The 27,940-nt window shown below is 43.1% G+C and overlaps 1 protein-coding gene across 4 annotated transcripts in view; it reads left to right on the top strand.

Moving 5' to 3' along the window:
* LOC122565152 (mitotic interactor and substrate of PLK1-like) overlaps positions 1 to 27,940 on the top strand; it is a 129,469-nt gene that overhangs the window by 6,876 nt on the left and 94,653 nt on the right. For 2 of the 4 annotated variants that reach the window (XM_087976179.1, XM_043720833.2), the window contains exon 2: positions 20,950 to 21,146. In XM_087976179.1, the coding sequence (XP_087832305.1) occupies positions 21,087 to 21,146 (60 nt within the window). In that variant the 5' untranslated portion in view covers positions 20,950 to 21,086. Of the gene's footprint in view, positions 1 to 20,893; positions 21,147 to 27,940 lie in introns of those variants that run through there. The other 2 variants (XM_087976180.1, XM_043720834.2) reach the window with 1 other exon arrangement.

Genomic DNA, 27,940 nt, shown 5'->3' with positions numbered 1-27,940 from the left:
GCACAGGGGTAATAGTGAACAGAAAACAGAATGAGTGAAGATGTAGCCAGGGGCCTTTGGATGACCTAAATGGAGAAGGTGTAAGAGTTGTCAGGAATGGATCGCAATAGTCAAGTCCATGGCTAACAAAGGCATAGATAAGGCTTTCAGCAGTAGTTAAGAGTTGGAGTTAGCGGGGAGTGATGGCAGTGATGGCACAATGTTTCAAACAGTCTTGTTCATCCTCAGGATTGCCGGAGAGAGGGATAGCTATTTGGAGCAGAAACTGAAGACAATGGCTTCAGTCTTCCCAATATTTAAATTGGAGGAATTCTTCTGAATATTTAGTCAGAACAAATTTCTGATCATGCAGAATTGGTCTGGATAAACAGTCTTGTAATTTAGCTACAGCGGAGGAGTGGAGAGATGATGATGACGTGGAGAGGATGTCAGGAGTGTACTTGCGAAAATACTAACACCAACACTCTGTTTTTGGATGCTGTCGCCAAAGGGCAACAAGTGCGTGCAATATAGGAGGAGACGAAGGTTAGATCCTCGTAGACATCAAAGGTGACATTGAAGATGAGGAAGGGACATCATTGCAGGTGGTTTCTCTAGCTAGGATGATATAGGTGAGAGAAATGTAGGGTGGAAATTCTGCGCTTAGAGTCTAGGTAGCTGGAGAAATCACAATTGGGATTCAGGTGGGGTCAGTCCCAGTCAGCTGGACCACAGTGTTAGAGGAGGGCGATCAAAGAGGACAAGAAGGGAGAGTTTACTTTTGTCACAGTCATATAGGACACTGATTCTGGTAAGTGAATTTTCAAAACTGTAGCGAGGGGCAGAAACCTGATTGGAGGGGTTCGAACATGGAATTCCAGGAAGAGAGAAATGGATTTGAGAGAATAAAGGTAGATCAGAGATTGGGGCAGGAGTTTGCAAGGATTGTGGGGTCAAGAGTTAACTTTTTGATTTTTGAGAGGGCTGATGAATGGTGAAAAGCTATATACATATGGGGATCCAAAGGGACATTTATAATTGAACATTAAAATGGATTGGGGGAGACCATTTTAGACTGAGCTGGGGGGAAATTTCTTCATTCAAACAGTGTGGAGCCTGTGGAATTCTCTGCCTGAGAAGGTGGTTGAGGCCAAAACAATGTATGATCTCAAGAAGTTGCTGAATATAGCACTTGGGGCGAAAGGGATCAAAAGATATGAGGGAAACGCAGGGTTGTGGTGGATGATCAGCCATGATCCTACTGAACAATGGAGGGTCCCAGGGTCAAGTGGCCTATTTTTGATCCTGGTTTGATGTTTCTATGATCAGTGCAAAAAAAAAATTTTAAAATGGATTTTGCTCTTTCTCCATGGACGATTATAAATGGGTGCGGGGTGGCTGGCTAGACATACTTTAGCTACACAAAATCCTGATTGCCATATCTCGTGTCACTGAGTAGTTCAGGGCACAACAGCCTACGATTGATGTATTTGCCTCGAAGGGAGTGCTGTGAAAGTTTACTGACTCCAAGGGTTGAAATATGACCAAAAACTGCAAAAAAACATTTTTTCCTGGCATTAAAATGGTCAAGAAGTGATCAATTGAAATTAGTAACATTAGGGGGAAACTGAGGGGGTGGAACGGTGGCTCAGTGATTAGCACTGCTGCCTCACAGGGTTCAATTCCCCTCTTGGGCGACTGTCTGTGTAGAGTTTGCACATTCTCCCCGTGTCTGCGTGGGTTTTCCCCGGGTGGTCTGGTTTCCTCCCACAATCCAAAGATGTTCAGGTCAGGTGAATTGGCCGTGCTATAGTGCCCATAGTGTAAGGTGTATTAGTCAGGGGCAAATATAGGGTAGGGGAATAGGTCTGTGTGGGTTACTCTTCAGAGGGTCAGTGTGGACCTGTTGGGCCAAATGGCCTGTTTCCATACTGTAGGGAATCTAACCTAAAAGCAATAGAGAAATTGCTTCTAGTTGGGGAATATGGGACTAGAGAATGTAGCCTAAACGTCAAAGTTATTCCTCTCAGGAATGTAGTCAAGTATCTTCTCCACATGAGATGGAATAAATTTGGGAATTTCTTTTGGAAACAATCAGTTATTAACTTAATATCAGAGATTTAAATCAGGTGGACCTCTCACTTTCCCTCCTCGAACTGGGGGTCATCCAAAATCCCCTGCCCACATCTTAATTTGCACCAAGCTCTGTTCACTTATTACTTTGTCCTGGATGGTCTCAAGCTTCATGAGTATTGTTGGAGCTGCACTCATCCAGACAAATGGGGGAATATTCCATCACATTCCTGACTTGTGCCATGTAGACAGTGGATAGGTTTTAGGGAATCAGGACGTTTTTGTGGCTCAATGTCTTATTCGTTTCAGAATGTTCTTGGGAAGCATATTGAGACACTGGTATGACATTAAAGGCACTTCATAAATATAAGTTGTTGATGGTAATAAAGGATATAAGGCAAAGGAGGGTTTAGGAAGTTAGCTGACAGGGTAGAATGATCTAATTGAGTGGTGGACCAAGCCTGATGGATTAAAGAGTCTTCTCTTGTTCTTTTGTTCCTCTGTCATTAACAAATATCAAAAAATGCAATAGTCCTAATACCAGTTCCTGGAAAACACAACTGGCCCTCTGTATGAAAGAGAACAGTTCACTGCTTTGATTTCTGTCCCTTAGCCAATTTCATATCCACATGCAGTCACTGTCCCCTTAAGCCTATGGGCTTTAATTTGCTAATCATTGTATTATATACGACATTGTCATAAGCGTTTTGAAAGTCCATGCACATTACATCAATACAACTACCCACATACCATTACTTCATCAAAAACAAGTCAATTGTGTTGATTATTTATCTGGATAAAGGAGGCCATTTGGCCATTAAGTCCATGCCCTCTCTCCATGATCACCCCATACCCTTGCTCACCCAGAGGATGCCCTAAACGTAACTTGGCCCTGCACCTTCCTAAAGTATGGCGGCTAGAACTGGATATAGCACTCTAACTTGACCAAAGCTTTATAAATGTTCAGGAATTTTTTTTCATACTTAATGCCATACCTTTATTTATGATGCCCAAGATCCTATTTGCCTTACCAGCCATTCTTTCAATGTATCCTGATAACTGGAAGATTATGGTTTTCAAATGCTCATTTGATTCCTTTTTTTAAAGTAATTGCTTCTCTCTGTTTCTCCATTGTATGGGCAACAAGTTCCAGTTCCATTTTTTTTACAAGTAAAGAGGACTGACTTGCATGATCCACCATGATCATAATGAATAGTAGAGCAGGATTGAAGGGCCAAATGGTCTACTTCCATTTTCTATGTTTTTAACAGCAAAACATCACTTTTCCCCCAAAATCCCCAATGCCTCTCTTTCTCATAACATTGAAGCTATGTTTTCCAGTCCTTGTACCATCAATTAATGGGAACATTTTCCCTTGTCTCTCTTACTCAAAGTTGACTCAATCTTGTACATCTCCATCAATTCCCTTAATCTCCTTTGCTCTAGGAACATTTCCAACTTCTGTATCCGAGCTGTTGTGCAAATCCTCCATTTCAGAAACCATTCTGGTAAATCTCTGCATCTTCTCAAGGACCCTCATGTACATATATCATAAAATGCAGTGGCCAGAACTTTCTCCGTTGCTAATTTTGCATGTTGCATTTGGTGGAGTCATTGCATTAATTGACGTTTTAGCTCGTGAGGCAAGAATCATGTGATATTTCTTACTAATCTTACCATGTGCTATTCCAGAGCAGCTCACCACTTGAAGAACCCAGAACTGACCAGTGTTCCTGGTACAAGCACCACATTATGCATCCAGACAAGCACTGTCAGTCCAGAGCTGCTTGCACAGTTCCTGACATTTGCCCTGAACATGACAGACAGGGAGGGAAATAAAACAAACAGTACCTTACTTTGCAATCAAGGGCCTGGTTGTCCTGCTGGTCAGGGTAGTGCATAGACATTCCCTTCCCCAGGAACAGCAACTGCAATGGAGGCTACGTCTGCTGGTGAACTGTCACTTTAAGAGTCGGATAATGTGGAGGGAAACACTTTGGAGGGAAACAGTTTCGTCTCTGCTGCTTGCAGAATGTATACGTCCTTAATAAAGCTGCTGCTATTGTCAAATGATCCAGCTTCCTGAAAGTACTGAAGTACAGCAAGGGCACAAGACTGTGCCAGCCCAGTCTGCGATTGCCACCCGGGTCAGACCGGTTTCAGCAGACTGCAAGCGAACCCTCACTGCTGGAATGAGGTTCTCCTTCACTCCGCCAGTGTAAAGTACAGGAGTTGGGAGGTCATATTGCGGCTGTACAGGACACTGGTTAGGCCGTTAGAATATTGCATGCAATTCTCGTCTCCTTCCTATTGGAAAGATGTTGTGAAACTTGGAAGCGTTTAGAAAAGATTTACAAGGATGATGCCAGGTTTGCAGGATTTGAGCTCTAGGGAGAGGCTGAACAGGCTGGGGCTGTTTTCCCTGGAGCGTCAGAGGCTGAGGGGTGACCTTATAGAGGTTTATAAAATCACGAGGTAATGGATAGAGTAAATAGACAAAGTCTTTTTCTTGGGGTGGGGGAATAGTGTTTAAATAAATTCTGTTTTGCTTAGACAAGCTGCATCACGCCTGGAATATCCACCTCACATCTGCCTTTCAAATAAGAAAAGGCTAGGGTCTACTCTACCTTCTTGGAATATTTTGAGGGGATCTAGCTTGGTCCATAACATGCAGGGACTGGACTGGGGTAATCAAAGGCTACCCTTGGCTTACTGTGCTGGGATCCCCTGAGCAAAGCCTATCACCCTTCCCTTCACCAAGACCCGCTGACAACCATTGCAGTATCCTGGCTTTGTTTCTGTGCTAAATGAGATAGCAAGACATAAATAATATGAGCCTCATATCTCTGGGCTAAAGGGCCAATGCACAGAAAGGCAAAGCAATGCAAGGCAGGGATGCTGTGTGCTTCAGGTAGTTAGGTAGGTTACCTCGTAGGTAACTAGATATAAATCCTAAGATCCCAAATGCATTGTTAATTATCTTTTCAATATGTCCTACCAGCTCAAAACATGTGAAATCCCAGGTCCCATTGTCCTGTACCTTTTAGAAATGTGTCATCAAATCTATATTACCTCTCCACATCTCCTTTGTCAAAATGTACTGCCTCACATTTTTAAATTTGTTCATAGAATGTGGGGGCAGTAGCTAGACCAGCATTCACGGTTCATCTTAAGGTGCCCTTAGGGTGATGGGGAGCTGTCTTCTTTAGCTGCTGCAGTCCACACCTCCTGTAGACACACCCACATGCAGTGCTGTTAAGAAGGAAGTTCCAGGATTTTGAACCACAATATATTGCCAGGTCAGATGGTATGTGACTTGGAGGGGAGCTTGCAGGTAGTGATGTTCCTGTATACCTGATGACTTTATCCTTTTGGGTGAAGGGTGCTTTTAAACGAGCTTCGGTGAGTTGCTGCAGTGCATTTTGTAGATGGTATAATCTGCTGCTACTAAGCGCTGGTGGAAGGAGGGAATGTTGAAGGTGGTGGAAGACAGTCTAACAGGAGGGATTATGTTGGCTGCTTTTCTGAAACAATTGGAAGTGTAGACAGAAGGAAGGTTGGTTTTCATGATGGACTGGGCAGAGCAGTTGCCATACCAAGCTGTAAAGTATCTGGATAGGATTCTTTCTGTGGTGCACCTATAAAAATTGGTAAGACTCATTGTGACATGTTGAATTTCCTTAGTCTCCTGAGGAAGTGGAGGCATTGGTGTGCTTTCTTGACCGCAGCGTTGATATGGATGGACCAGGATAGATTGGCAATGATATTTCCTCCTAGGAATTTGAAGCTCTTGACCACCTCCACCTCAGCGCCATTGATACAGGGAGGGGCATGTCCTCCACTCCACTTCCTGAAGTTGATGACCAGCTCCTTCATTTCACTGAATTGAGGGAGAGATTGTTGTCTTTACACCATGCCACTAAGTTGTCTCTCCTTTCCTGTACTCTGTCCATCATTATTTGAGATGCAACCCACTACAGTAACTTGTAAATGGAGTTAGAGCTGAATTTGGCCACACACGCAGTCATAAGTGTGTAAGGAGTATAATAAGGGGCTGAGTATGCAGCCTTGTGGGGGTCCAGTGTTGAGGATTGTTGTGGAGGAGGTGTGATCACCTATCCTCACTGATCGCGGTCTGTGGGTCAGCAAGTCAAGGATCCAGTTGCCACTATACTCACTTCTGCCCCCAGACTCACTTGAAGTTCTGGTATCGTCCACCATGAAAACAGATTCAGTTCCTCTGCTCTTTCTTTGCTCCTCATTACTACTTCTCTGACTTAAAGTGGTCCAATGTCCACTCTTGCCTTTCCCTTACTTTTATATATCTAAGCAAACTCTTGAAATCTGCTTTTATATTACTAGCTACTTTACTCTCACGTTTCATCTCCTTTATTGCTTTTTTAAAGTTCTCCTTTGCAGGTTGACTTCCCAATCCTCTGGTTCCCACTAATCTTCAACAGATTGTATGCTTTTTTATTTTGCTTTAATGCTGTCCCTGAAGTCCCTCGTTAGCCTCATAATCGCCTTGGCATGATCTTTTTGCTGTGCCTCCTGAATTACTCCTAGAAATTGTTGCTCCACCATCTTCCCTGCTAAGTTCCCCTTCCAATTAACGCTGGCCAGCTCCTCCCTCATACCTTTGTCATTACCTTTCCTCAATTATAATACTGTTCCATCTGATTCTAGCTTCTCTCTCTCTCAAACCGCAGAGTGAATTCTATCATTTCATGCTTACTGGCTCCAGGGATTCCTTCACCTTAAGCTCTCTAATAAAGCCTGCCTCATTTTACATCACCAAACCCAAAATCGCCTGTTCCCCAGTGGGCTCTACCACAAGCTGCTCCAAAACTAAATCTTGTAGATATTCCACCAATTCCTTTTCTTGGTATCTGCTACCAACCTGATTTTCCCAGTCCACCGTACACCATAATTATTGTAAAAGTGCCTTTATTTCATTACTTCCTGATTTACTTTCTCCCCCCAGATTCTGACTCCTGCTAGAGGGCCCTCTACAGAACTCCCATCAGGGCCTTTTCCCCCTTTCAGTTCCTTAACTCTATCCTCACAGATTTTGACACTGTAGCAAGAGGAGATAGTGATGCAATTTCACTTCTTACTAACAAGGTAACTTTACCCCCTCTGCCTGTCTTTTCAATAGGACACATATTCTTACATATTTCGTTCCCAGTCTTGATCCATTTGCAGCAACATCTGCGATACGTGCCACATTGTAGTGGTTAATTTCAATCTGTGCTACAAATCCATTTACCTTTATTTGTATACTGCGTGTGTTTAGGTCACTCATCCTCAGTCCTGAATTGCCTGCCCTCCTTCTCATTGCTATCCCCTTACCTGCTACACCTGAAGTGAGAAACCTGAACCTTTCCAGATTCTCTGTCCTATTACTTGTTCTGGAAGCTTTGAAGACCTCTTCCCACCTTTATTTCGTTCATAGTCCTTGTGACCACCTTATTTAGCCTTTCCGCTAGGATGCCAGTCCCAGATAGGATCAACTGGAGCCTTCCTCAATGATACAGTTTCATTCTGTCCCAATACCAACGGTAGTCATCCCACAAAAAAACATCCCTTTTCCCCATACAACACCTTTAGTTAGCATTTACTTCCCTAATTTTCTCATCTTTATGACAATTTGCACCTGGCTCAGGTAATAATCCAGACCCTTTAATTTTGTTCCGAATTCCTGATGATCAGCAAGTAGGCTCTCTTGCCCAAGTTGTTGGTCCCAGCATGAACCAAAACAACTGGATTCTCCTCTTCCCAATATCCTTTCAAGTCTATTTGAGATGTCCTTTACCTTGGCATTCATCTGAGGGAAAAGAATAAGGGGAGGATGAGTCAAACTTGGCTGACAAGGAAAGTCAGAGGCAGCATAACAGCAAATTCAAAAGCATAGAATGTGGTGAAGATGAATGGGAAGCCTTTAATAACCTGCAGAGGACAACTAAAAAGCAATAAGAGGTGAGATGATGAAATATGACAGCAAGCTTAATGGTAATGTAAAAGAAGATTCAAGACTGTTTTAGGTATATGAAGGTAAGAAAGAGATGCAAGGGTTGAAATTGGACCACTGGAAAATGAGGCTGGGGGAGTAGTAATGGAGAACAAGGAAATGGTGGAGGAACTGAATAGGTACTTAGCATCAGCTTTCACGGTGGAAGACACCATTAGCCATACCAGACTTCAAGAGAGAGTCAAAGGGCAGAGGTGAGTTTAGTGACTGTCACTAAGAACAAAGTGCTAGGGGAGCGGTAAGGTCTGAAGGTAGATAAATCACCCAGACAGATGGAGTGCACCCCAGAATTCTGAAGGAGACAGTAAAGGCATTGGTGGTGATCTTTCAGGAATATAGGTAGGGAGGGTCCCACAGGACTGGAAAATGGCTAACGCAACATCAAAGAGGGAGGCAGAAGACAGGAGAGTATGGGTCGGTTAGCCTGACCTCAATCGTTGGTAAGATACTCGTTAGAGTAAGGTTTTACGGATGAAATTGCGGAGTACTTGGAAGTGCATGGTAAAATGGATGGAGTCAACACAGTTTCAACAAGGGGAGCTCATGCCTGACAAATCTGTTAGAATTCTTTAAGGAGATAATGAGCAGGTTAGACAAAGGAGAGCCAACGAACTTGATCTTTCTGAATTTCAAGAAGATCTTTGACAAGATGCTACACAGGAGACTGATAAATAAAAGCCCATTCTGTTTGATACAGGCATGGATAGAGGGTTGGCTGACTAACAGAAGACAGAGAATGGGGATAAAAGGGGTCTTTTTCTGGATCACAGTTTGTAACTAGTGAAGTTCCACAGGGGTCAGCGTTGGCACCACAATTATTCATAGTATATGTTAGCAATCTGGAAAAAGGAACTATGGGCATTGTAAGTTTGCAGGTGACACAAAGATAGGTAGAAGGACAGGTAGTATTGAGGATATAAGGAGGTTGCAGAAGAACTTGGACAGGCTAGGACTGTGGGAAAAAAAGTGGCAGATGGAATACATTGTGGACATTGGGACAGGTTCTGGGGGAGGTGGAGAAAGTGAGGTCTGCAGATGCTGGAGATCAGAGCTGAAAATGTGTTGCTGGAAAAGCACAGCAGGTCAGGCAGCATCCAGGCAACAGGAGAATTGACGTTTCGGGCATAAGCCCTTCTGAAGAAGGGCTTATGCCCGAAACGTCGATTCTCCTGTTCCCTGGATGCTGCCTGACCTGTTGCGCTTTTTCAGCAACACATTTTCAGCTCTGGGGGAGGTGGACTATTACAAATCGGACAGTCTACACCTGGGCCGAACTGGAATCAATGTCCTTGCTTTTGCTAATGCTGTTGGGGAGGGTTTAAACTAATGTGGCAGGGGGATGGTAACCAAAATGAGGTGGTTATTGGACAGAAAGGAGGTAGTAACTGAACTCTGTAAGGAATTAGACAATGAAGTCAGCGTGATTAAGAGGAAGAGTAGGCAGGAAGCGCTGGATGAACACTAAGGGACTGGCAGTCTGAGGTGCATTTGTTTTAATGCAAGAAGTGTTGTAAGTAAGGCAGATGAACTTAGAGCTTGGATTAGTACCTGGGAGTATGATGTTATTGCTATTACTAAGACTTGGTTGAGGGTAGAGCATGATTGGCAACTAAATATCCCAGGATATCAATGCTTCAGGAGGGATAGAGAGGGAGATAAAAGGGGTGGAGGAGCTGCATTACTGGTCAGAGAGGATATCACAGCTGTGCTGAAGGAGGGCACGAGCAGTGAGGCAATATGAGCAGAGCTCAGAAATAGGAAGGGTGTGGTAACAATACTGGTGCTGTACTACAGGCACCCCCAACAGTGAACATGAGATAGAGGTACAAATATGTAGAGAGATCATAGAAAGATGTAGGAGCAACAGGGTAGTGGTAATAGGAGATTTTAACTTTCCCAACATTGTCTGGGATTCACTTAGTGTTAGAGGTTTAGATGGAGCAGAATTTGTAAGGAACATCCAGGAGGGTTTTCTAGAGCAGTATGTAAATAGTCTAACTCGGGAAGGGGCCACCCTGGACCTAGTGTTGGAAAACGAGCTCGGCCAGGTGGTTGAAGCTTCAGTGGGGGATTACCTTGGAAATAGGGATCACAGTTCCCTAAGTTTTAGAATACGTAGGGACAAAGACGAGAGTGGTCCTAAAGAAAGAGCTAAATGGGGGGAAGGCCAACTATACCAAAATTCGGCAGGAGCCGGGGAATGTGGATTGGGAGCAGCTGTGTGAGGGTAAATCCACATTTGATGTGTGGCAGGCTTTTAAGGAGAGGTTGATTGGAGTGCAAGACGGACATGAAAATGAGGGATAGCAATGGCAAGATGACAGGTGAAATTGTGAGACTAGCTGAGAGGAAAAAGGAACATACCTGAGGTCTAGGCAACTGAAAACAGATAAAGCTTTGGAAGAATATAGGGAAAGTAGTACTTAAGAGGGCTAAAAGGGGTCATGAGATATCTTTAGCAAACAGGGTTAAGGAAACTCCCAAAGTCTTTTATTCATATATAAGGAGCAAGAGGGTAACTCGAGAAAGGATTGGCCCACTCAAGGACAAAGGAAGGAAGTTATGTGTGGAGTCAGAGAAACTGGGTGAGATTCTTAACGAATACCTTGCATCGGTATTAACCAAGGAGAGGGGCATGACGGATATTGAGGTTAGGGATAGACCTTTGATTACTCTAGTCAGCATATGGAGTCCCCAGGTTTGGATGAGATCTATTCTATGTTACTGAGGGAAGTGGGAGAGGAAATGGCTGGGGCCTTAACGGATATCTTTGCAACATCCTTGAACACGGATGAGGTCCCAGAGGACTGGAGGATTGTTAATGTTGTCCCCTTGTTTAAGAAGGGTAGCAGGGTAATTGTGGACCTCTGAGCCTGATGTCAGTGATAGGGAAGCTGCTGGAGAATATACTGAGGGATAGGATCTATTCCCATTTGGAAGAAAATGGGATTATCAGTGATAGACAGCATGGTTTTGTGCAGGGAAGGTCATGTCTTGCCAACATAATAGAATTTTTGGAGGAAGTGACAAAGTTGATTGATGAGGGAAGGGCTGTAGATGTCGCATACATGTGAAATATGTAAATGATTTGGAGGAAGGTATAGGTGGTCTGATTAACAAGTTTGCAGATTGGTGGAATAGCAGATAGTGAAAGGGACTGTCAGAGAGGCAGATGGAGTTCAATGTGGGCTAATGCAAGGTGATGGATTTTGGAAGATCCAATTCAAGAGCAAACAATACAGTAAATGGAAAAGTCCTGGAGAAAATTGATGTACAGAGAGATCTGGGTGTTCAGGTCCATTGTTCCCTGAAGGTAGCAACACAGGGCGAGTGGTCAAGAAGGCATACAGCATGCTTTCCCTCATCAGACTGGGTATTGAGTACAAGTGTTGGCAGGTCATGTTATAGTTGTATAGGACTTTGGTTCGGCCACATTTGGAATACTGGGTACAGTTCTGGTCGCTACATTACCAAAAGAATGTGGATGTTTTGGAGAGGGTACAGAGGAGGTTCGAGGAGAAAGTGAGGACTGGAGATCAGAGCTGAAAATGTGTTGCTGGAAAAGCGCAGCAGGTCAGGCAGCATCCAAGGAACAGGAGAATCGATGTTTCGGGCATGAGCCCTTCTTCAGGAATGAGGACACACTTTCCTCATTCCTGAAGAAGGGCTCATGCCCGAAACATTGATTCTCCTGCTCCTTGGATACAGAGGAAGTTCACCAGAATGTTACCTAGAAGGGAGGGTGCTAGCTATGAAGAGACGTTGAGTAGATTAGGATTATTTTATTAAGAAGACGAAGGTTGAGGGGGGACCTGATTGAAGTCTACAAAATCATGAGACGTATAGACAGGCTGAATAGCAAGAAGCTTTTTTCCACCAGTGGGGATCTCAATTACTAGGGGTCACAAGTTCACGGTAAGAGGAGAAAAGTTTAGGGGCATTATGTGGAAAGTTCTTTATGCAGAGGGTGGTGGGTGCCTGGAACAGGTTGCCAGCGGAGGTAGTAGAGGTGGGCATGATAGCGTCATTTAAAATGTATCTAGACAGATACATGAATGGGCAGGGAGCAGAGGGATATAGATCCTTCAGTGACAGGTTTTGATAGAGAATCTGGATTGGCGCAGGCTTGGAGGGCCGAAAGGCCTGTTCCTGTGCTGTAATTTTCTTTGTTCTTTGTGGAGAAGTATGAGATTTTGGTAGAAAGAATAGAGGAGTAGACTATTTTCTAAATGGGGAAAGGCTTCAGAAATCTGAAGTACAAAGGGATTTGGGAATCCTTGTCCAGGATTCGCTTAAGTTTCACATGCATGTTCAGTTGGCAATTAAGAAAACAAATGCAATATTAGCATTCATTTCAAGTGGACTAGAATACAAGAGCAGAGATATACTGTTGAGGCTGTGGTCGGATTGCATTTGGAATATTGAGCAGTTTTGGACCCCATATCTAAGGAAGGATGTGCTGGCATTGGAGGGTCCAGAGGAGATTTACAAGAATGATCCTGGGGTTAAAGGTCTTGTTGTATGAGGAGTGGTTGAGGATTCTGGGTCCATATTCAACAGAGCTTAGAAGGATGGTGGGATGGGGTGGGGTAACGTCACTGAAACTTACAGTATACTGAGAGGCCTGAATCGAGTGGGTATGGAGAAGATGTTTCCACTAATAAGAGAGACCACAACCCAAGGGAACAGCTTCAGAGTGAATGGAAAACCCTTCAGAACCGAGGTGGAGTGTCTTCAGCCAGAGGGTGGTGAATCTGTGGAACTGATTGCCGCAGAGGGCTGTGGAGGCTAAGTCATTAAGACTGAGATAGATAGGTTCTTGATTGGTCCAGGAATCAAGGGTTACAGGGAGAAGGCAGGAGAATGGGGGTTGAGAAACATATCCACCATCATTAAGTGGTGAAGCAGAATTGATGGGCCAAATGGCCTAATTCTACTCCTGTATCTTATGGTTTTATGTATCTTATGGTCAGGAAACGGACCATATGGGACTCTCCAGTCTCTTTAAAAGGATATATTAGATTGGATTAGATTACTTACAGTGTGGAAACAGGCCCTTCAGCCCAACAGGTCCACAGCGACCCGCTGAAGTGCACCCACCCAGACCCATTCCCCTATGTTTACCCCTGCACCTAACACTACAGGCAATTTAGCATGGCCAATTCACCTAACCTGCGCATTTTTTGGATTTTGGGAGGAAACCGGAGCACATATATCTGTACCTCTAAATACAGAATCTCCTACCACTACCACTTTTCCTTTTGCTCTCCCCTCTTGAATGGTCTCCTGTACCATGGTGCAGTGATCAGTTTACCCATCCTCTCTGAAATCCTCTCTCTCACCCACACAGGGACAAAGTACTTATACCTGTTGACAAGGCCAAGGTTCCTCCAATTCTAAATTCGGGATCCCTCTAACTGCCTCACTTGTAGTCACACCCTCCTCTCCCTGACCACTGGCCGACTTTGAAGTACTTAACCTACAGGATGTGACTGCTTCCTGACACGCAGTGCCCAGGTAACTCTCTTCCCCCCTCAGATGCATCACCGTGTTCAAAGCTCAGACTCCAACTATCCGGAATTCCTCAAGCAATCGACACTTGCTACAGATGTGGATCACTGTGAACCACAGTGCGGTCCACCAGCTCCCACACCATGCAGTATGACATCACTTGGCCCTGTATCTCCAACTTATTTGATTTGTTTTGAAGTTGTATTTTTAAATTTCCTTTGCTCCTTAGATTTTAAGCTGTTAGATATTCCTGTAATGTACCTTTAATCTGAAAGTAATTTAGGTTTAAGTATTTAAATTAGCAGTTACTTAGCAACCAGTGAACTGGCTTTTCCTTTCCCTTGTAAACCCTCATCTGCCCCGCTACAGTTTCTGATCCCTGAATCTCCTTCCCTACTGGCTCCTCTCTTTTTCTCTCTCTGAACATCCAGCTAAGTGTGTAGGCCTTGACCTTCTGTCTCAATTTTAATTTTCCTGCTTAGTTTGTGTCCTCCCCCACTGACTCCTCTTTCTCCTTTGAATCCCAGACTCTCTAAGACCTTACCTGGAGGGTAATAAAGAGCAGAAGTACTCACCAATGAGTGGAAAGGAGATACTGATAAACCCCTCCCTCTTCCACCTAACTCTAGTCACACTCTAATACGACAAAGCAGTACTCTAGCGCAGCAAGGCAGCACTGAAGAAACCATTCTCTTATGGCCCCTAATTCTGGAACTGGATTAAATCATGTGTCTCATGCTTGTTTGTTCTTCGTGTGACAAGTGTGTACAGAACTGCTTTAGTAACTGTGTATGTACATAAAGAATTATGAACAAAGTAGATCTTGGCAATAAAAAAGGTTGTCTAATTAAATAATCTCAGCTGATAACAAAAAGCTGCTGTTAAGCTGCACCCAACTAAAACAGCAACTTTCAGTTAATTACTAAATTAAACACCAGACTAGACTTTAGACTGAAATTAGCCCTTAAGTTAAATTATTCCTTAAAACCTACCCCTTGAGTCTCCCTATTTCACAATGTCCAGTTACACTCTGAGTGCAACAAAGCAGCAGTCCAGTGTGAACTGTTGAAACTCTTGCTCTGTCTTGTGGCGGTGGACTGTATATCCTGCTACCTACTGGCTGTATTGATCAGGGTTGGATTACCACACCAAATCACCCCCACCTCAAAGAAGGCCCCAAGAGACACTAGTTTTTAATGATGTAGTCACACAGAAAGCAATAGTAATGCTCTATTATTAACCTAACAATGGAAATCATGTTGAGAGTGTGATGCTGTAGTCTCTGCTTTCAGACTTGGTCTCCTTTGGCCTCTTGACTGTTGTGAATCTGAATGTTTCCTGAACCTTTCCCTCATTGGCCAATGGCCAAAACTTATCTCTAAACAGCACAAGAACAGAGTGTGCAACTAGACATTGGGAGAATGTCAGACTGAGGACCTAAATATCTCTGGTTCAATTATGGGTTTCAGCAGAATGACTATCATTATTCCTAAAGAGCTCTTATTGTGCAGTGGTAGTATCCCACCTTTCAGCCAGGAGGCCCAGCTACAAAACCCACTTGTTCCAGAGGTGCGTAATAACATCACAAAACATTAGAAAATAAGTTTTTAAAAGCTAAAACTCTTATTCACTGTAATGACCATACTTAGAGATGTACAGCACTGAAACAGACCCTTTGGTCCAACTCATCCACGCCAAACAGATATAACCTAGGCAAAAATGAGGACTGCAGATGCTGGAGATCAGAGTCTAGATTAGAGTGGTGCTAGAAAAGCATCAGGCAGCATCCAAGGAGCAGGAAAATCGACGTTTCCTGATGAACGGCTTTTGCCCGAAATGTTGATTTTCCTGCTCCTCGGATGCTGCCTGACCTGCTGTGCGTTTCCAGCACCACTCTAATCTAGATATCCTAACCTAATCTAGTTCCATTGGCCAGCATTTGGTCCATATCCCTCCAAACTCTTCCTATTCATTTACCCATCCAGATGTCTTTTAAATGTTGTAATTGTACCAGCCTCCACCACTTCCTCTGGCAGCTCATTCCATACACGCATCACTCTCTGTGTGAAAAAGTTGCCCCTTAGGTCCCTTTTAAATCCTTTCCCTCTGACCCTAAACCTATGTCTTCTAGTTCTGGACTCTGCTACACCAGGGAAAAGACCTTGTGTGTTTCTGGGAAGGAACAGCATAAGTCAGGCAGGAAGTGAATTTCTTTGCTGGTGTAATCCTGAGAACAAAAGGATGAGAGCATTCCTCATGAGTTATGGGGAATACACACGCCTGCGTGTGTGAGTTTGTATTGCAGGAGATTGAAAATCACTGAGGGTTAATTACAGGAGTCACCAATTTGGGAAAATTCTATCAACGGGATAAGAAAATATGAATTAATAAGCCAAGTTTTGACATTAACATTGGACATGGTAAATTATGGAAATAATTTAAATATTATTTACTTATGACAAAATTCCAGTAAAGACTGATCATTAAAATAGATACCAGTAGGAAAGCGATTGACAAGAATCTGGCCATTGCCTCCGTTAAAGTGAACTGTCACCAAATAAAAGCTGCTCTAAGAATCTCTTAATTCCTGACTCAACTACATCCTGAAGTGGCAAAATCAGAACCAGGGCAGATGACAAAATACAATGGAGTTGTACCTGCCCAGACAATTCTGTCCTCACTGCAAATGAAATCTGGAGAGGACCGCAGTGGTGTTTGTTGAGGTTCATCCCGAGCAGCTCCGTGATGCGGGACTCTGTGCTTTGCAATCTATTTCCCAGGACACACACATCAACTGCGCCTGGAGGACCATCACACACATCAACTGCGCCTGGAGGACCATCACACACATTAACTGCGCCTGGAGGACCATCACACACATCAACTGCACCTGGAGGACCATCACACACATCAACTGCGCCTGGAGGACCATCACACACATCAACTGCGCCTGGAGGACCATCACACACATCAACTGCACCTGGAGGACCATCACACACATCAACTGTGCCTGGAGGACCATCAACTCGGTGAAAGACGCTCTTTGGTCTGCCCAAAATCTGCTGGTCTTCCAGGTGAAGGAGTTGACTGAGTGTTGCAGCCTGACACATTCCAAGGTCCAGGATTACGTGCTGAGGTACTCACTAAAGTTTGGGGCAGCTTCTGCAAGGATGTGGTGAGGAAAGACCATTTGAGTAAGGCCCTTCTGCCAAAGAATAATGGGATCCATTCAGTAACTGGGCCATGCTGATGCCTCAGCTAAAGAGATTGATTGTAAATATAGAGAATGGTGAAAGTCACACCTTAAATTTGTGGAAGAATGGATGTAGAAGCATTGGAAAAGGTGCAGAGGAGATTTACCAGGATGTTGCCTGGTCTGAAGCAAAGGCCTTATGAGGAAAGGAGGAGGGACTTGGGTCTGTTCTCACTAGAGAGAAGAAGGCTAAGAGGCAATTTAATAGAGGCATACAAGATGATCAGAGGATTAGATAGGGTAGACAGTGAAAGTCGTTTTCCTAGGATGATGACACCAGCTTGTACGAGGGGGCGTAACTACAAATTGATGGGTGATAGATTTAAGACAGATGTCAGAGGCAGGTTCTTTACTTAGAGAGTGGTAAGGGCGTGGAATGCCCTGCCTGCCAACGTAGTTAACTCAGCCACTTTAAGGGCATTTAAACAGTCCTTGGATAAGTAAATAGATGATGATGATGGGATAGTGTAGGGCTCAGATTAATTCACAGGTTGGCGCAATATCGAGGGCTAACATCTGTGTTGTATTGTTCTATGTTCGATGTAAATTTGTTCTCTGTAAGAAAAGAGAGTATAGATCCAAATAGCATCATTAACTGTACATGTAAAGATGTATTTTAATGAAGGAAGTATAATTTTGCAATAGATGTAAAAATTCTACATTGCCAGCATGAGACACAACAACAGAGGGAGAACAGTCCTAGTAATGTACTGTACTTGAGTAAGGCATGACTGATTTTCTGACAGCACCTGCCAAACTCGCAGCCTCAGCCATGAACAGAACCAAGGGCAGCAGATACATGGGAACACCTGCAACTTCCTCTCAAAGTCACAAACCATCTTGATTTGGAAATATATCACCCTTCCTTCACTGTCATTGGGTCAAATTCCTGGAACTCCTTCCCCAACAAAAATGTAGTTATAATAACCACAGCACATGGACTGCAAAAGTTCAACAAGGCAACTCATCACTACCTTCTCAGGGCCAATTAAAGGTGGCAATAGACACCGTATGGAGGCAGATACAGTGGTTTTTGTCAAGGTTTGTCCGGAACAACTTAATGCTGCAGGACTCTGTGCTCTACGGTGTGTTTCCTAAAATGCAAACCAGACAAATATTAAGACCATAAGACATAGGAGCAAAAATTAGACCATTTGGCTCATTGAGTCTACTCCTCCATTTAATCATGGTTGATAACTTTCTCAACACCATTGTCCCGCTTTCTCCCCATAACCCTGGATCCCCTTGACAAACAAGAACTCATCTATCTCTGTCTTGAACATACTTAATGACCTGGCTTCCACAGCCTTCTGTGGCAATGAATTCCATAGATTCACCATTCTCTCGCAAAAGAAGTTTCTCCTTATCTCCGTTCCAATGGGTCTTCCCTTTACTCTAAGGCTATTCCCTCGGGTCCTAGTCTCTCCTACCAATAGAAACATCTTCCCAATGTCCATCCTGTCCAGGCCATTCAGTATTCTGTATGTTTCAATTAGATTACCCCTCATCCTTCTAAGCTTCATTGAATATGGGCCGAGAGTCCTAATTTTCCCCGTATATTAAGCCTTTCATTCCTGGTAATATTCTCATGAACCTCCTCTGGACCCGCTCCAGAGCCAGTACATCCTTCTGAGGTATGGGACCCAAAATCGCTCACAATACTCTCAATGTTGTATGACCACACTTTTATAAAGCCTCAGAAGTATATCCCTGCTTTTTATATTCTAGTTCTCTTGAAATGAATGCCAACATTATATTTGCCGTCTGAACTATCAACTCAACCTGCAAGTTAACCTTGAAAGAATCCTGGACTCAAACTCCCAAGTCCCTTTGCACTTCATATTTCTGAATTTTCTCCCCATTTAGAAAATAGCCCATGCCTCTCTTCATCCTACCAAAGTGTATGACCTCACACTTTGCCACATTGTACTCCATCTGCCACTTCTTTGCCCACTTTCCTAACCTGTCCAAATCTTTCCCGCCTCCTCAGTGCTACCTGTCCCTCTACCTAGCTTTGTATTATCTGCAGACTTAGCCAGAATGCCCTCAGTTCCTTCATCTCAATCGTTAATGTATAAAGTGAAAAGTTGAGTACTGCTGCCAACAATTGACCCTTGTGGAACACTGCTAGTCACTGGCTGCGACGCTGAGAAGGACCCTTTTATCTCCACTGTCTGCTTTCTCCTCTCTGCACCTGGAACTCAGTGAAAGATGCTCTTTGGCCTGCCCGGAACGTGCTGGTCTTCCAGTTCAAAGAGCTGACCTTGGCCAGTGTTGCAGCCTGACACATTCTAAGGTCCAGGACTATGTGCTGAAGGACGTGCTAATGCTTGGGGCAGCTGCTGCCAAGGCACAGTGAGGAAAGATCACCGTCTAGGGTCTTTCTGTCAAAGTACAATGGGAGTCTGTTCAACTATCAGATCCTCTTGGTGTCTTGACTGTAGATGTTGTCTTGTGTAAGTACGAAAGGCCTTGGGATTTTTTTTTGCAACTGCAGACTGAACCAAATTCAAATGTTTGTTTGTTAGTTATGCACCAAGGCTGTACAGAAATGTTTCAGTAACTGTGTACCTCTGTAAAGATTTTTTTATGAATTAAGTATATTTTTGCATGCCCACATTCAGAGTAAGAATTTTAAAAATTAAAATCTGCAGCAGCTTGAACCTGCTGCTGAGCTCATTAGCTCCTAATTTCCAAAGTACGTCAACTGAATGTCTGATATTTCCAGGGTGTTTATGGTACATCACTTGTGTTTTGGCTTTCAGTTTCTTTTTTGCGTTAGATAGTACAACAACAAACTGCAGCTGGAGGAAACGTAGCAAAGACACATGTCTGGTGACCCTGATCTCAGCGCCTATTGGAACTATGACGGTGGTGATTTCCCATTGTTTGAGATGGTGCTGAGCAGCAGATATTCCCCTCCTCTTGCCACCTATAAATTACAATACCCCATTGAAATTATTATACTCCCACGGTCTCGACATTTCTGCACCCTCTTTAAAATTGTGCCAATCATTTATATTGCCTCTCTTCATTCTAAAGCCTTCAAACTTGCCAATTTTAATTGCCACAGAGCAACACATTTCATTCTGTCTATGTTCTCTTGAATCCTTTTGTCCTCATTGTTCAGCACCTTTCTGAGTTCTGTGTAATCCAACATTGAAATCACACTCAGTTTCTCAAAGTTCAAAGCATTCACAGATATTTGTTAAAAATTGGGCAAATATCAAACCTTCTTTACAGTCCTCTCAATTGTTGGTGGTCCCCTTCTCAAATGTGTCACAGAACCCCTACAGTGCAGATAGAAGCCATTTGGCCCATCGAGACTGGAAGTACCCTCCAATGAGTGTCCTACCCAGACGTTGTGCCCCACCCGATCCCCATAACCCCACATTTAGCATGGCCAATTTACCTAACCTGCACATTTTGGACTGTGGGTGGAAATCGGAAATTGAAATTGTTGGGAACCCATGCAGACATGGAGAGAATGTGCAAACTCCACACAGAGACAGTTAATCAACACTGGAAATGAAGCCAAGTCCCTGGTGCTGTGAGGCAGCAGTACTAACCACTGTGGCACCCTGCCGACCTTCTCTCTTATTGGGAACACTCTTCTTTCTCTCCCCTTCTCTCTTTCCTTTTTCACTGTGACACCCCCACCTCCCACACCTACCTCCATCTCTGTGTCTCTGCTGTGTATCACCCTGTGTCCTGTTCTCTCTTTTGAAAACACTGCAACTCCCCACTCTGCTCTTCTTGAAATGCCCAGTCTCTAATGGGAGTACCCCCAAACTCTGACATGTCCTTGCCAAGTGTGAACTATGATATTTCACCTGTTACACTACTCCCCACCCTGAATTGGAATGTGTTGATAGATCAACTGAAATATTTCTGCTTGGTTGCATCTGACACATTCACTTACAGGTAATAAGTGACTGAACAAGTTTGGTGTCTACGTTGTGAAGTGTGGGGGAGGGAGAAGACCGCAAGAGAAAACAAAACTGTGAGAAGGAGAGTAATCATGTAAGCTGATACGTTGCAAATTCCTGACACAAGTAACGCAGTTGGTGTAAAAATGTATCATCCTCTTTAAACTCCGCAGGTTAAATCAATGGAAACATTAAGAGCAGCTGCATTGGGAGCTGTCAGAAGTTACTCACGTACTCTGAGAGAAACGTGGAGAGTCTGATAAGAGAAATACTGAAGAGCAAGTGACAAAACGAGAATCCAAATGCAAAGATGTTTAAATATACTCCTCCTTGGCAGGCACTTTGTCAAGCAATTGACCAACGGAGTAAGGTAAGAATTTAAAGGATTAATTCTTTCAGTCTTGTATTAATTCTCTTTTGTATGATATTTCATTTACTAATGAGATTATAAATTTAATAACAACATTTCTTGCCAACCATGTCATCATGGAATGTTGAAGAATTCAAGCGATTTTCACTGTCCTGATCAATCGTTCAACCAGTGGAGGCTGGTACAATTGCAACATTTAAAAGGCATTTGGATGGGTATATGAATAGGAAGAGTTTGGAGTATATGGGCCGGGTGCTGGCAGGTGGGACTAGATTGGGTTGGGATATCTGGTCAACATGGATGGGTTGGACTGAAGGGTCTGTTTCCATGCTGTACATCTCTATGACTCTATCCACTCCAAAGACTCTCCATTTCTATCACTCTAACAATGCCTGCCTCACCTCATCTACTATTGAACCCTTAAGAATGTCTTTGTTATCTCTAGGCATGTCTACAGTTCGTTCTGCTGTAATGCGACAGCTGCGTTCCTCTGCAGCTTGGGCTATAGAAAACTGCTATAGAAAACCGCCCTGTAGAAGATCGCTAACAGAAAATCGCTATATCCATTCAGTAGAAAGCTTGCATTATCCAAACAACACCCACAATTCGTCAATCATATTATAGCCAATTTGTTGTAACAGAATAACCTGTATTTCCACTGAACTCCTAGCTTTTGTATATTATACTTTCCATGAAGGTGTGATCATCCAAAACCAACTCGCACAGAAACCTGTTTCCCCATCACTGACATTGGCTGTAGCTTGTTTTAATAACCTCATCCTCGATTTCAAATCCCCCATGTCCTTACCCTCTCTGTGTAATCTCCTCCAGCTCCATTATCCTATGAACTATCTGTGTTCCTCCAATTCTGGTTTCTTCAGTATCCCTCATTTCAGTCACTTTACTATTAGCGACTGTGCCTTTGGCTGTCAAGATCCTAAATTTTGGAATTTCCTTCCTAAAAATCTCTACCTCTTTAGCTACATTTTCTCAGATATTCCTCTTTGACCAAGTTTTTGATTGTCTGCTCTACTAACTCCTTGTGTGACTCAGCACCGTAGTTTAATTTACATTTCCCTCTGCAGTTTGGGACATTTTGTTATGTTTAAGGTGCTCTATAATTTAAGGTGTTATTGATGGCTGTGAAAACAAAAATCACATATTTTATGGAATAGGTGAAAAGGTGGGTTTCTGTCTCAGGCTGACACTCCCCCCACTCTGTGCTGAGACAGAGAGTGAAACCCTGCCTTGGCTTTAGTAAGACCTTAAGAAAATAAGTTCTTAATTAAAATATAAAGGGAGGAACGTGTATTTTTGCAGAGCTCAAGCACTTGAAATGTAGTCACTCATGTCATGTAGACAAGAATGGCGTGTTATTTGTGATCAACATTAACATTACTCAGGGCCACTAGAAATTGAAATAAATCTAGACTTTTCAATGTCACCCATCTTCAAGAAGAAATTCAATTAAATGACCCATCAACGTTTCTGTTTGGGTAGGGGATATTATTAAGAAAGCAACAGTAAAGGAGATCGCCATCCTGTTCTTTCACTAAGTCATGGGGTCTTTGTTTCCACCTTGATGTAACATGCACTGTTAAGGTCAACCTTCACACCTGCATCAGGTGGCACTTGTTTTGCTATAGTATCATGCTGCCTTATGTATATGACCCTCTCGTGTGTGGCTTGAACCCAACATTTCCTGATTCAAAAGAAGTGCAATTACCCCATGGACTGCATGGGTAATTTAACAGGGTTCAATTTCCAGTGTGGCTCCCCTCACTGGGATTGCATCTCCTAACATTAGTCCAAATAAACCAGCACCCATGAGCGCAGAGTCGATAGAAACATGCACCGACCTACTGGAGGAGTCATATTAGTCTTGTGTGGGGAACATATAGGATGTGGGCTAGAGTGGATAGATTACATTTATCAAGCATAGGAGCAGATTTGAGTTGTAAATTCAAATCACTCTATTTGATAGGGAGAGCAGGTTCACTCTTGTGAGGGACATCTGGGAAACAATTGGGTTCAAACAATAAGCAGCTCTTCATGGATATGGTCTGGTACTTTCCCAGGTTTATCAGTTTCAGTTTCACAATTTGCTCTGGTGAAGTGGCAATCTCAGTGTGACAGAAGGGTCATTATGAACTAACCTGCCCAACTGGGAGGTTTCATTGGATCAGCTCCAACTGACTCCATTCTCTTTGGCCACTATCTCAAACTGCCAGGTGGTTCACTACATCAGCTTTCTATTTGACTCTGAATTAATATTTCAGCCTCTATTTTCACCCTTGCAAATAGTGGCTAATTTCACTTTTGTAACATTGCATGTCTTCGCTCCGACTCCGATAATTGGCTTTGCTCACAAGCTGAACAGGATGCTGACAAAATATCAGTAGAAGCTGAAATTGCTGATGGGTTAAAAATTTATAAAGAAGATTTGGATGAAAGGCTGACCATGCTTACCAGGAATAGGTTGTCTGATCCTCTGGGGTTGCAAAAGGAGGTCAGAATAGAAATAGTGGGAGGGCTTAAATGCCATAATCTTCCACTTCTGCGGGCCAACAAGACATCCCAGTCTGACCTCATCCCATTTGCCAGCATTTGGCCTATTTCCCTCTAAACCCTTTCTATTGACTGTTCAGTACCCATCCAGATGCCTTTTAAATTGTACCTGCCTCTACCACTTCCTCTAGCAGCTTGTTCCATGCATGCACCACCTTCTGCATGAAAAAGTTGCCCTCAGGTCCCTTTTAAATCTTTTCCCTCTCACCTTAATCCTATACCCTTTAGTTTTGGAAAAAGACCTTGGCTATTCACCCTATCCATGGCCTTGGTGATTTTGTAAACCTTTATAACATCACCCCTCCGCCTCTGACTCTCCAAGGAGAAAAGCCCCAGCCTATTCAGCCTCTCCCTGTGTCTCAAACCCTCCAACCCTGGCAATATCCTTGTAAATCTTTTCTTCACCCTCTCAAGTTTAGCAAGTTTTGAATTCTAAACGTGTCTTTATTTCTCTCAAAGTCATGCACATCCTGTTCCCCAAAGTTGATTGAAATATGCTGCCAATCTAACTCAAATATAATATTCTGCTCCTCAAATACATCATACAGTAATCTACTCCCAAACCAACATATAATATCCTGTTTCCAAACATACAATATCCTACACCCCAAGCCAACATACTGTTCCTCATACATTACTGTAATATAGGGAAATACAGCAACTAATTTTGACACAGCAAGACCACATAAACACTAAATGTGATAATGACCAGATATTCAGTTCTAGTGATATTGGAAAATATTGACCAGGATACAGGTCAATGGTCCTTGCTTTCACCTGAAGGTTACCACCTCCATTAGGCCTTCCCAAATGCTATATATCTGGTCGGATCGTAAAATCCTGATGTGCTTTTTAACTAGGCTATTAATTGATGGGACAGCCCTTGCCTCTGTTGATTGAGAAATGCAAATAGTTTCTAACCCTGTAACATCTTAATAACCCAGCAATCAGCTTTGAAACTCAAAATTGTAGTGAAAAATGCTCAACCCATGGAAAACTAAAACTGAGACAATGAGTGAGGGTTGCCTCTCGTACAGATAATCCAAGGTACATGACAACAGCCAGCATTTTTCTGATTCGGACGTCGCAATATAAAGCCTTTTACTGTCAGGTGAGGTTTCTGCATGTCTATGACTCATTCTACTGGAATGGAGACAGGAATGAGGTTAAACCTACTCTTATCAGATTAATGTCGCCACACTCTTGCCATTACGCAAAAGTCTTTTTGGAATTCAGGAGTGTTCAAGTTTGGTTTCCATAGGTCATACTGCAGGTCGTCAAAGCATATCATCCACATTGTGCTCATCAGGATCTCCCATTGCTGATGCTACTGAATGGGAGGTTTCAATGGGAGGAAACCGCACACATATTGGACAGGTGTGTCAAATATTTCTCCAGTGCCTACCTGACTGTGAGGAATGTTTCCCAAGTGCATGGTAAGAATTTGGAACTCACTTCCTATAAGGATAAAAAAGGCAGAAACCCTCACAACATTTAAGTAGTGTTTAGACATGCACTTGTGATCCGAAGGCTTACAAGGATGAAGTGCTAGAAAATGGGATTAGAACACTTAGCTGGTTGTGTTTGACTGACAAAGGCTAGATGAGCCAAAGTAGACTATGCTGTAGACCCCATGACCTTCTGACTCTATAATGCACTACAACCAATGAATTACTTTAATTTTAAAATGTGCCCACTTTTACAATGTAGAAAATCTGGAAAATGATTTATGTGCAGCAAGACCCAACTTACAGTAATGGTGACAATGACCAGATAATCTCTTTTAGATACGGTAGTTTGGAATAAATATTGGTCAGAATCCCAGGTCACCAGAATACTTCCCCAAATCATCTTCAAAATACATCCATGGACTTCTTTTTTCCCACTTTTACCTGAGAGAGCAAGTTGGGCCTCCGATCAACATCTTATCCAAATGACAAATTGCTGGCTGTGCCGTATTCCCAAAGTTATTTCAGATTGTTGTGCTCAAGTCTGGGGTCTGAACCTATAATCGTCTCACTCAGGGGTGAGAATGCTGTGCACCGAACCATGGGGAACAGCAGGAAAACCTCCAGGTGAAGAGTTACTAGAAACTAGGAATTAAATTAGGACCTTGAGGATAATAGCCTCAAGTCTGTGAGGTCAACTAATTGCTATTTAGTCATTTGGTAGTGCAGAACCTGAGTATAGCTGAAAAGCGACACATTCCTTTCAAGCTTTTCATCTTACACCCATCAGGACAATTCACAAGAAATACCACTTCAAACGGAAAGCAAGATTTACACTGACAGAAAATAAACCAAAGAATTGTGGATGCTAGAAATCAGAAACAAAAACAGAAAATGCTGGAAAAATCTCAGTAGATCAGACAGCATCTGTGGAGAAAGAAACAGAGTTAACATTTCGGGTCCAGAGTCCCATTCTGAAGGAGGGTCTCTGAACCCAAAACTTTAATCCTGTTTCTCTCTTCACAGATGCTGCCAGATCTGCTGAGTTTTTCCAGTCATTTCTGTTTTTGTTTTACACTGCGCGAAATGAGCCCTGATTCTTTGGCACTTAGACTCTGATTGGTAGGGTCGTAACCATGGAGATTGCACCCATTAATGTTGATTGACAATTAACTGCCACGTATTATTTGGATTCAGCCAACCAATCAGCACTGTCAAAACAATGTCCACAATTCATCGACCGCGTTATAGCCAATTTGCTCTGACGATACACACATTATAGCAGAGTGACATTGGTTAGGCTGCTTTTGGAATATTGCATGCAATTCTGGTTTCTTTCCAATTGGAAGGATGTTGTGAAACTTGACAGGGTTCAGAAAGGATTTACAAGGATGTTACCAGGGTTGGAGGATCTGAGCTACAGGGAGAGGCTGAAGAGGCTGGGACTGTTTTCCCTGGAGTGTTGGAGGCTGAGGGGTGACCTTATAGAGGTTTACAAAACCATGAGGGGCATGGAGAGGATAAATATCGAGGTCTTTTCCCTGGTGTGGGGGAATCCAGAACTCGAGGGCATAGGTTTAAGGTGAGAGGAGAACGACATAAAAGGGACCTAAGGGGCAGCATTTTCATGCAGAGGATGAGTTGCATATGTGTATGGAATGAGCTGCCAGAGGAAATGGTGGAGGCTGGTACAGTTACAGCATTTGAAAGGATATGGGCCAAGTGCTGGAAAATGGGACTAGATTGGGTTGGGATATCTGGTCGGCACGGATGAGTTGGACCGAAGGCTCTGTTTCCGTGCTGTGCATCCCTAATGAATCTATAACTGACCTTTCAAATAGTATAAGTGTTGTTTTTTCCTTGGACTTAGTATTCTTGTGAATTGTCCTGAAGGGTGTAAGACGAAAGGTTTTGACAAAAATATGTCTTTTTCAGCAATAACTATTGTTGAGCAGAGGGTAAAACAAGTCAGGAAAGTAAATACATTTGAATGACTGGTGAAAAGGAGGGATTTCATTTTGTGTGATAGTGACATGATTTCTGGGATAGAGTGGAGTTAGAGAGCTGTGCCCGAATGCATTGGTAGAACTTTCCACCAATGAAGAGGTAAAAGGTAAATATTATAATAACCAAAATAATTTTTTAAAACATTATCAGAGTAAAGGTCATCATTTCAATGGAGATAAAGATAATATAAACATTCCAGGAACAGACAATAAGGAAGTGATAATAAATAATATAAATAAATCAGGAGTGATAAGAAATAAAATCTCATAACGTTTCCTGTTCAGCAATGCATGAGCAACCAATAGCGTGACAAGTTTTTAAAAATGTGAAATAAAAAGATCAGAGCTGCTATCATCACCCTTTAGGGTAACATTAGATTAGATTCCCTACAGTTTGGAAACTGGCCCTTTGGCCCAACAAGTCCACACCAACCCTCCAAATAGCAACCCACCCAGATCCATTCCCCTACACTATGTTTACCCCCGACACTATGGGCAATTTACCAAGACCAGTTCACCTGACCTGCACATCTTTGGATTGTGGGAGGAAACCCATGCAGGTATGGGGAGAATGTGCAAACTCCACACAGACAATCACCCAAGGCAGGAATCGAACCTGGGTCCCTGGCGCTGTGAGGTAGCAGTACCACTGAGCCACAGTGCCACCCATTGACTAGAAACCATACTAGACCAGCCATTTAAATAAAGTGGTCACGGGATTAGAGACTGGGACTTCTGTGGCAAGTAACACACTTCCTGACTCTCCAAAGGC

Source organism: Chiloscyllium plagiosum, unplaced genomic scaffold (genome assembly GCF_037043375.1).
Source record: "Chiloscyllium plagiosum isolate Xiang-an unplaced genomic scaffold, Cpla_swu_hap1 HiC_scaffold_28, whole genome shotgun sequence".
NCBI lineage: Eukaryota > Metazoa > Chordata > Chondrichthyes > Orectolobiformes > Hemiscylliidae > Chiloscyllium > Chiloscyllium plagiosum.
Note: the sequence above shows the minus strand (reverse complement) of the source record. Positions and strands in the feature narration are given on the sequence as shown.